The sequence below is a fragment of the Petaurus breviceps genome, unplaced genomic scaffold (genome assembly GCF_028583685.1).
Source record: "Petaurus breviceps papuanus isolate PSGF00001 unplaced genomic scaffold, PetGlider_PUasm1.0 90925, whole genome shotgun sequence".
Classification (NCBI taxonomy): domain Eukaryota; kingdom Metazoa; phylum Chordata; class Mammalia; order Diprotodontia; family Petauridae; genus Petaurus; species Petaurus breviceps.
The window spans coordinates 31,066,452-31,077,683 of NW_027187380.1; the positions used below are offsets into that span (position 1 = coordinate 31,066,452).

General features: G+C 37.8%; 1 protein-coding gene across 1 annotated transcript in view; it reads right to left on the reverse strand.

Moving 5' to 3' along the window:
• Positions 1-11,134, reverse strand: part of LOC138152667 (olfactory receptor 2W3-like) — a 34,829-nt gene extending 23,695 nt beyond the window's left edge. Inside the window, 2 exon segments of the mRNA XM_069076727.1 lie at positions 4,863-5,000; positions 11,028-11,134. Coding sequence (XP_068932828.1) covers positions 4,863-5,000; positions 11,028-11,073 — 184 coding nt within the window. The 5' untranslated portion in view covers positions 11,074-11,134.
• Positions 11,135-11,232: the final 98 nt, after the last annotated feature.

Here is an 11,232-nt window from a genome sequence, read left to right on the forward strand (position 1 = left end):
CCTTCCTTCCTTCCTTCCTTCCTTCCTTCCTTCCTTCCTTCCTTCCTCTTTCCTTCCATCCAGAGAGTGTATCATACCCTTGCCTGTAGCTGCTTTGCTCAAAGGAATATAAATTTTGATAGCTGAAACCTGCAAGATATCTTGGCACTTACCTGCTAGATTTATTTCTTTAGAAGCACATCTTGAATCCAAATCACTCTAACTCTCATTGGTTAGTGAACAATAGGTCGCACTCCAAACTTCACTTGGTCATTGTTTGGGCCCTGATGGCTCAGAGTGAGTGTAAATAACAATTGTTTCTGTTTCAGTCAGAAATCCTGAAGGTCTTCTTCTTCCAGATTGATTTTTTTTGTACTAGGAAAAATAGGCCATTCTTTGCTTTGTTTCTTACCTAGCCTTAATCACTGAAAGGGCATTGCCTTAGTCAAACTGAGACCTGTTAAAGACCATAGTTTAAAAAAGCCAAGGTCTTCTACTGTATCCAGGGTCATGTCCAGTCATCTTGCCACTGAATACAGACGGCTCCAGAGGAGAAAATGAGGCTGTTGATTTTGCATAAACTTTCCTCACTTAAATCCAATTCTTTTACATGTCATGGCATCATCTCCCTCATGGGAAGTCCTTTTTAAAAACTAAGAACAAGGGGGTGGAGTCAAAATGGCAGAGTAGAAACAGGACTTCTTCAGGGCTCCTGCTTCTCCTCCTCCAATGCATGTAAAAGGTGACTCTGAACAAACTTTGGAGCTACAGAACCCACAAAATGATGCAGAGCAGATAATCTCCCACTGAGGACACCCCAGCAGCTGGCAGGAAGCAGCCAGCCCAGCACTCTGGGAGCTGAACCCGGACCTGTGTGAGCCAGAGGTTTTAGCCTCAGGGTAGCCACAACCAGCCATCCCAGCTGGAGGGACTTCCAATCACCAGCAGCTGTGACGGTTTGCTGGATTATCAACCCATAGATGCTAAGGACAAAGTGAGTGGTCAGTGCAGTGTGGACTTTGGCACCTGAGAATTCAGGAGTGTGGTCAGCCTTTGCCCCATAGGTGAGAAGTGACTGAGGCACAGTTGCCATGCAGTCACTGCCATGTGGTTGCTTCAGAATTCCTGGACTACTGATTGTAGGGAGATCAAGTAACCAGTCTCAGGGGTAATCACTCTTGCTTTAACCTGCTTGGATCTGGATTACAGTCTAGGGTGGAGGTCCTGGGGTTCATGACCAATTTGCCAGAACATGGGGAGGCTTCAGAGAAGGCACCCAACTAATAGCTCCAGCACCTGACAAAACCCCAGCTATTGGGACAAAGCTCCCCCCTCTGGTAGCAGAGTTCTGCTGTGGCAAAAACTCAAAAGTCACATAATTGAGTGGCAACATGAGCAAATTAGGGAAGCAAGGCAAACAAAGTAATCCAATTTTGGACTCCTTTTTTGGGGGACAAAAAGAATTGGGTCATGGAAAAGAAGGAAGAAAGTAAAGTCATAATTCCTGCACCAGAAGCTCCCAAGAAAAGAATAAGCTGCTTACAAGCCATAGAGGAGCTTAAGAAGGATTTTGAAAACCAAATAAGAGAAGTGGAGGAAAAATTGGGAAGAGAAATGAGAATGATGCAAGAAAATTATAAAATGAAAGTCAACAACCTGAGTGAAGAAAATAACACCTTAAAAATAGACTAACTCAAATGGCAAAAGAAGATCAAAAAGGAAATGAGGAGAAGAATACCTTGAAAAGCCGAATTTGCCAGATGGAAAAAGAATCTCAAAAGCTCAATGAGGAGAATCATGGCTTCAGAATTAGACTGGAGCAAATGGAAGCTAATGACTTTACGAGAAACCAAGATGCTGTTAAACAGATCCAAACAAATGAAAGAATAGAAGGCAATGTGAAATATCTCATGGGAAAAACCACTGACCTGGAAAATAGATCCAGGAGAGATAAATTTAAAATTATTGGACTACCTGAAAGGCATGATAAAAAAAATGAACCTAGAAACCATTCTCCAAGAAATTCTCAAGGAAAATTGCTCTGTTGTTTTAGAACCAGAGGGCAAAATGGAGCTTGAGAGAATCCACTGATCACCTCCTGAAAAAAGATCCCAAAAAGAAAACTCCTAGGAAGACTATAGCCAGGTTCCGGAGTTCCCAGATCAAGGAAAAAAATATTACAAGCAGCCAGGAAGAAACAATTTGAATACTGTGGGAAAATAATTTAGGATAACACAGAATCTGACAGCTTCTACACTGAGGGACCTAAGGGCTTGGAATATGATATTGTAGAGGACAAAAGAGCTGGGATTAAAACCAAGGATCACCTACCCAGCAAAACTGAGTATCATGTTTCAGGGGAAAATATGGTCATTCAATTGGATAGAGAATTTTAAAGCATTCTTTTTTTTTGCTTTTTGGAGGGCAATTGGGGTTAAGCAAGTTGCCCAAGGTCACATGGCTAGTAAGTGTGTCAAGCATCTGAGGCTGGATTTGAACTCAGGTCCTCTTGACCCCAGGGCTGGTGCTCTATTCACTGCACCACCTAGTCACCCCATTTTAAAGCATTCTTGATGAAAAAACCAGAGTTGAATAAAAAATATGACATTCAGATACAAGAAGCATGAGATGGTAAAGAGGGAAAAGAAAACATAAGGAACTCATCAAAGTTGAACTACTTACATTCCTACATGGAAAAACAATAATTGTAACTTATGAAACTTGTCTCAGTATGGGAATAGTTGAAGGGAATAGAAATGTGTGTTTATATGTATATATGTACACATACATACATATTTGTATGCATACATACATATATGTCTATATAGGAGGGTATATGGGCATATGAATACATATGTGAGTATGTGTATATATGTCTACAGGTATACATAGACAAACAGTCCAAGACCAGTTGAATAGGAAGGGATGATACTTAGAAGGTGAAATTAAGAGGTGAGAGAGGAATATAATGAGAGGAATGAGGGAGAGATAGAATGGGATAAATTATCTCATATAGAAGAGGGAAAGGAAAACTGTTACAATGGAGGGGAAGAACAGGAAGGCAAAAGGGAATGAGTCAACTTTATTCTTAATGAACTTGACTTAGGGAGGGGATGACATACTCACTAAATAGGGTATCTCACACTACAGGAGAGTACGGGGGAAGGGGATGAGAGGGGGGATGATGGAAGGGAGGGCCGGCTGGAGGGAGGGAAGTTGGAAACACTCACTTTTGAAAAGGGGCAGTATCAAAGTAGAAAACAGAACAAGTGGGGGTGGGATGGGATGGAGAGAAATATAGTTGGTCTTTCACAATATATCCACTATGGAAATGTTTTCCATAGTACACTATGGAAATGTTTTACATGTATAACCTATATTGAACTGCTTATCTTCCCAGTAAGGATGAGTGATGAGAAAGGTAGGGAAAGAATCTGGAATTAAAAGATTTAAATATTTTAAAATTTATTATTATTATTATTTTGCATGTAACTGGAAAATAAGATATACAGGCACTGGGGCATAGAGATCCACCATGCCCCACTGGAAAGTTGGAGGGAGGATGGGAGAAGATATAAGACAAAGCGGATTAGGGGAGGCAATATTTGGTGGCATTGTTGTTTTGGGGTGGTGGGTAGGGGAAAAATGGGTACAAAATTTGTAACTTAAAATCTTGTGGAAATGAATGATGTAAACTAAAAAAATAAACTACAAAAAAAGAAAAAAGCTAAAAAAAGAAAAATAAAACTAAGAACAAACAACAATAGCTACTCTGCCATCAATTTCACAAAAAAACTGGAAACCTTTTGAAAGTTGTAAGTTCTAAAAAATAAAAATAATAATAATAAAGAGGGGCAGCTAGGTGGCGCGGTGAGTAGAGCGCCGGCCCTGAAGTCAGGAGGACTGGCATTCAAATTTGGCCTCAGACACTTAACACACACACACACACACAAACACACACACACAAACTACCTGTGTGGCCTTGGGCAAGTCATTATAACCCCAATTTCCCTCCAAAAAGAAAAAAAAAGTTGTAATTTCTCTCCTTTAACAAAAGTAATCTTTCAGTTAAAAATAAATTGAAATACATATCTAGAGGAAATTACTTTCAGACAATAAAAAAGAGGATGATATTTCTTTTCCATCATGTTTTTAAAAGAAGTATCAGCTAAACAATCACAAAGCTAAGTAGCTTCTATTTATAAAAGTAAAACAAAGTGCTTTCCCAATCTAGCGAATTCAAATTTTTCTTTCCTTATTCGAAGAGTCTAGGAACTTAAACTTTTTAATATGAAGCTTGCTTAAGTAATCTTTCTCATGATGTCAGGGGAGAGATCCCTGACTTCACAAAATCCTCCCTAGCACTAGAACCTAGCTTTTTTCTTACATTGCCATGAAAAAAACTTTGGGAGAATAATTTTTCTCTATGATGATTTACATGGCATTCTTGGAGGCAGAACACATATAAAAGGACTCCTGAGTGGAAAAAACTTAATTCTTCCTTTCTATCACTGCTGTTAATGTCAAAGGATCTGAGTCACAAATGAAGAAATAGGGCCGGATGATCCCTGATAACACTTGGGTGAATGTATAGATGTGACTTTCTTCTGTGATGTTGTAAAAGGACACTTCCCTAGCTTCACAGTCTAAGAAAACTCCAATTCCTTTAGGTCGTTTCTCTTGGAGAATCGGAACTGATGGGGATGCAAGAACCATGTAATCCTTCCCTTCCAGCAGCCACAGTGCCCAGATTCCATTTTCAGGGGATGGTGTAGCCTCCCCCTTTCGTGGGGCTGTATCCAGGCAAACTCCTAACCCCCATTCTGTCTTATCTCCCATAGTCACTATCCAGTAATGTTTTCCTGAGGTGAAACTCTCCATACCCAGGACACAAGGCCATGTGTCAAATCGCTCTGAGTTGTTGGGAACTTCTTGCCAAGCATTTCCATCCCAAATGCTTTGTTGATCCTCTGTCAAGTGAAGGCTGGGATGAGCTGTGGCAGGATCCAATCTCACATTAACTGTGGGGAAAAATATAGAAGTGATAGAATGGGACATCTTTCAGAATAGACTGGATCAAACTACAGGATGCAGGGGGTAAAGGGGCTCAGTGTCTTTATTTCTCCCTTTCTTAACCATACAAAAGAAAATGCTAATGGTAAAGTTTATTCCACAAGTCACTTGGCACATTCTAGAGCCATTGGATTCCTAATTATAACCCTTCCCAGAAGTCCTGATGTTACCGTAGACATCTCTGCTTTCCCCTATTCTTTTACTCTCTCTACATTCCTTTAATAATGCTTCTGATCAATAATTATATGTAGGTATGGAAATATTCTAATTCCCTTATAAGCTGATGTTTCTAATGAAATGTGTAATAAGATTTTATTGATTTAGGCCCAGGTAATTTAGAATTTGTCATTTAACAATATCTCTGAACTTCGGTTTCCTCATTTGTGAAAAAAAAATTAAGAATTGAGCTAGATGATCTTTAAATGTCCTTTCTAGAAAGAAATATATGACACTATTATTACTTGGTGATTTATGAACTTAATTTTACCTACAAACTGTAAAAAATATAGTCTGTTGTACTAATTTTCTAATGCAAACATAATCATAATGTGGTGTTTAGCTTCCTTGAATACTAAAACATTTGAAAAACGTATGAATATATTATATTTTATATATGCACATGTTATAATACATACATATACATCTCATATTCTGCAGTTTAAGTCCTTTGCCTATCAGGAGGTGGGCAACACATTTCATCATTACTTATCTGGAATCATGGCTGGTCATTACTCTGATCAGAGTAAGTGTTTCAAATTTGTTTTTCTATACAATATTGTTCTCATTGTATAAACTGTTCTCTTGGTTTTCCCCAAGTCAATTCAACAAAATTTTTATTTAATACCTATTAGGTCCATTTTAGTAGCATATAGAAATAATGTAAGTTCTCATTGGAATTATTATTGTTAGGAGCTAAAGTTTGTCACTTTTTGGATTTGGCCACTCTTAGCTGGTGTCAGAAAAATTAGTTGGAAAGTAAAAGAACCAGTTGACAAACCAGCTTTTATATCTATACAGCACTAAAAAAGTACAGTTGACCATCCAACTGCATATTGCTTTGAACTAGCTAACTCTTTCAAAATTGTGTAATTTCCAATTTATTTTTTAATTAGATTTTTTTTCAATCAATAAAAAACTACCTTTCTGCCACACCCCTCCCTAGGAGAATGAAAAGAAAACAAAAATCCAGTTATAAACATCTATAGCCAGGCAAAACAAATTTCCACATTGGACATGTCCAAAAGGAAGCATATATACATGAGAGTGTCTCTTTGAGTATATGCTCATGCATGTACATATTGACATGTGTGCACAAGAATATAAGAAAAAACCACACAAGCATGTTATACAATGTGTATGTACATGTACATACTCATGCAAATATATTATATGTATATACATATTATCATGTGTGCATTAATATGTCATATTCTTCAGTTTAAGTCCTTTGCCTATCAGGAGATGAGTAACATGTTTCATCATCAGACATCTGGAATTGTGGTTGGTCATTACTGTGATTAGAGCTCCTAAGTCTTTCAAATTTGTTTGTTTTTACAATATTGTTGCTATTATGTATAAAAAGTTCTCTTGTTTCCTTTTCATTTTATTCTGCAGTTTTCCCTGGTTTCTCTGAAAACATCCCATTCACGATTTCTGATAGCATCATAATATTCCATCACATTTCTACACCATAACTTGTTCAGTTATTCCCCAGTTCATGTATGCTCCCTCATATTCCCATTCCTTGACACTCAAAAAAGTTATAAATATTTTGTGCATCCTTATTTACAGTTTTTTTTACTTGAGACTCATACCTCTTTTAACCTAGGGTCCCTCACATTTCCCTTTCTCCTCACTTCCTATTTTCCTATTGAATGAAATGTATTCCTATATCTAATTGTGTGTGTGTGTGTGTATTCTTCCCTTCTTTGCCCAGTTCAGATGACAGTGAGGTTCGAGTGGCAGCTGTTCTTTTTCCTTCCTCTCCACTCCCTCTTGCATGCTGATTTTGTAAAATAACTTTTGAACCTTTCTCTGTCCCTACTGTATTCCTCTTTCCCTTCCTTTCCATTCTTCTTTTAAGATCATCAAGACATAACAGAACCATTCCAAGGCCTTTCCAGTTGGTCTCCCTCTGTGACTCCTGGTGATGATAGAGTTCAGAGGGGAAACATCTACTGATACCGGTAGTAGAATGCTAGCAGTTTATCCTTGTTTAGTCACTTATTTGTTCACCTTTACTTTTTATGTTTTTTTTAATGCCTGTGTTTAAATTTCTAAGTCTCTGATCTTTTTACCAGGAATGCTTGTAAGTGTTGTATTTCATTAAAAGTCTTCTCGCTACCCATGCCCTCTCCCGGTATAATTATATTTAGTTTTGCTAGGTTAACTATTATTGACTATAAGCCTATCTTTTGCCATCTGGAATATTATATTCCAAACCCTCTGCTCCCTCCCAGTGGCAGCTGCTAAGTTATGTAGGATTCTGATTGTGACTCCTTGGTGTTTGGAATTCTTTCTTTCAGTCTATTTGCAGTATTTTTTTCTTTGACATAGAAGTGTAGGATTTGGGGTATAATGTTCCTGAAAGTTTTCGTCTTGGCGTTTCTTAGAGAGGTTACTGGTAAATTCTATTTCCACTTTGCCTTCTCATTCTAAGAAATTTTGTCAGTTTTTTAAGGAATTCTTCAAATTTTCAGTGACTTTTTTTTCTCTTCAATCTGTTTTTAAGGTCAGTTGTTTTTTGTCATGACCCACCTTATTTTTTTTTCCTTCTCATATAGTCTTTTGACCATGGAAAATATTTGACAATGTAAAACATTTCTTGTGTCATCAGCTTCTAACTAGCTACCCCAGTCTAAGTTTCAGAGAGCTTGTAAGTTGAGTAAGGTTTGACCTCTTGTGCCAAGTTATTAATTCCTTTTCAAATTTTTTCCTCATAACTCTCATTTCAGCCAGGGCAGCTAGGTAACACAGATAGTACAGGGCTTGGAGTCAGGAAGACCTGAGTTCAAATCCAGTAGTTCTTGGCTAGTTTTTTTTTTTGTTACTTTCTTAGGTTACTGAGTATTGTATTGTTTTAGGACACCAGGGACAGCTCAGGCTAGGGACCTATACCAACTTTCAATGCTTCCAAATTGATCAGTTGGAGGGAAAAGTGTGATGAATGTCCTCCTGCTCTGAGCTTTGTGAGTTCCTTACCTGGGTTTAGATCTGAACAACAGTAGACTTCTGCTGGACTCAGTTAGGCCACTATCTTTCTGCCCTAGTTGTTCCTTCACAGGCTTCAGATTAGACTAGAAGCTGGAAGTGAGATCCTGTTCTGCTTCTATGGTCAGAGTCACACCATTTCTGAACTTCTTGCTTGTTCAGTGCATAGGATAGGGCCCTTGACCATTATTTAGCCTTTTTATGCTATCCCTAGGTGTTGGTCTCCTCCTCAATCTGCCTGGGATCTGTCACTCAGAACTGGGTGCTGAGCAACAATGCTAGTTTACTGTTTACTTACAAAGCTGTTCTTACTCCCTATGTAAGGTAATGGCGTCCTTCTAAGGGTCTGAGGCCTACTCTTGCTCTGGCACACAGTTTTTCCCTGCATATTCTATTTATTTGGCACAGCATGTTCCTGGCCAGACCACTTCCCCAGTGTCTTTATGCCTCTCTATCCCTATGCTGATCTGGGCTGAAAAAAATTATTCACTGTAATTGTCACTGTGATTTTTCTTTCCCCATCCAGATTTGATCTGGTACATTTTCTAGTTCTTTTTTGAGGAGTGGTGGTAGGGGAAACTGAGGTATACTTTCTGCTACTCTACCATATTGGCTCCACCTTGCCTTGCCTTTAGAATTGTATGAGCACAGTGGGCTATAAGTTACTTATGGTTCAGTCACTTTGAACTCTTTGTAGCCCCATTTGGGGTTTTTTGTGGCAAAGATACTAGAGTGGTTTGCCATTTCCTTCTCCAGCTCATTTGATAGATAAGAAAACTGAGGCAAACAGGGTTAGGTAACTTTCCCAGGGTCACACAGCTAGTGTCTAAGGTCTGATTTGCACTCATGAAGATGAGTTTTCCTGACTCCAGGCCCCCTACTCTATCTACTGGGCCACCTAACTGTGAGATGAATGGTACAGTGAATAGAGCACAGGGTCTGGAGTTAGGAAGATATGAGTTCAAATCCAGCTTCAGATGCTTACCAGCATATTTTTGAGAGTATTGCTATATTTATAGATCATAAAGATGTTGAAAATGCAGTTTGCTTGGATTTTAACAAAACTTTGATTAACTGTCTCATATTCTTATTGAGAAGATGGAAAGATATGGATTAGAAAATAATACAATCAGATGAATTTAGAACTGATTGAATAGCTGGAATCAAACTGTAGATATTAATAGTTTAATGTCGATATGCTTAAGGTGCAAATGGCATGCTTTTCAAACTTGCAGATAACACAAGCCTGGAAGGAATGTATCTATATATTCGACCACAGAGTCAGGATCCAAAATGCAAGCTAGAGCAAGTGTCACACTTTAAATTATATGGTGTCACAAACTATCTTACTAGTTGAATTCAGATAGATGAAATTCCAATGGGTTTAAATGATATTTACACATAGGTTTAGAAAATCAACTTCACAAATACAATAGGGATAGCCATCTGTTTTTTCTATAAAAGATCAGGGGGTGTTCATGAACTAAAAGTTCAATATGAATAATCTGTGTTATATAGAAGACAAAAAAGCCAGTGCCAGCTTGGACTAGAGTAAGAATGACATAGCTTCCAGGAAATAAACAGGAAGATAATAATCCTCATCAGACCTACAGTACTGTTTTCAGTTATGAGTGCCACAGTTTAAAGAACACTGATAATCTTGAGAGCATCTATAATGGAATACAGAGAATGGTAATAGATCCCGAGTCCAAGTTATATGAAGATCAGTTGAAGTATGTTTAGTTTGGATAATATATGACTCAGGGCTATATGAGAACTGACTTCAAGAATTTAAAGGTGCCATTTGTGAAAGAAGGAATAGACTTATTCTATATGGTTACAGAGGACAGAAACAAGAATAATTGGTGGACTTACAAAGAGGCACATTTAAGCTTGATATGAAAAATGTATTGATAATTTGAGCTGTCCTAAAGTATAGTGGGCTCAGAGAAGAGGTGAGTTCCTCTTCATTGGTGGTCTTAAAGTAGATGCCAGGTGATTACTAGGTATATCATAGTCTGGATTCTTTTCATATAGGCATTGCATGAGATGATTGCTGAGGTTCCTTCCAACTACCAAAAATTGTAATCATGTGAAAAAATAATAGCCAATGAGAAAATTGGAATATGTGGGATATTGCCCCAGTTCTGCCACTAACTAAGTGACATTGGTCAAGACATATCTTCCCTGAGATTTAGCTTTTTTTTATAAAATGGAAGGGTTAGAATTAGATGATTTCTAAGATTGCTTTTATTTTTAAATCAATGAACTTCCAAAATTCTATATGTAAATTAATTGACTGGCTAATTCAAACATCAATTATTCAATGATTTATAAAATATTAGAGTAATCAACTATCTGGTCCATGTATTTTGCAAAACAGATAACAATGGTCTGGAATAGTGAAATGAATTGCCCACAGTTACATAGTTATTTAGCAACAGAGCTAGAATTCCACAGAACCAGAGTCTGCTGGCTCAAGGTTAATATCCTTTTCAATACAACATACTGATTTGGCAGATGTTTTTTTCCCTTTTTCCTTATCTGTTGCTGTGACATCCTGTCGTTACCACTTGTATATATGTAAGATCAATATAAAATTCTTTCTTTGATTATATTCTACAGCTCCAACATGTTCTAGTTCTAAATAAGCTGTCCTAATTTTGCTACATGAGATTTTACTGTACAAAATGCCAAGCAGATGATGGTAACCTTAAATGACTTCAAAATCCAGGACCCTCCACCCTCACAAAACTACAATATACCTTGGAATCTCTTCAACATCATCATCATTCCAGGGACACAACACATCGTCTTCAGGTCTATGGAAATGAGCTCTGGCTCCTGGAATTTTACATTCTCACTCCTGAAAAGAAACAGTTTCTCATGACTTTTCTGATTTTCCATAGATCAGTGCAATCTACTCTCCCACCTTCTTGCTCTCTCCTTCCAGATTCATTCATATATCAT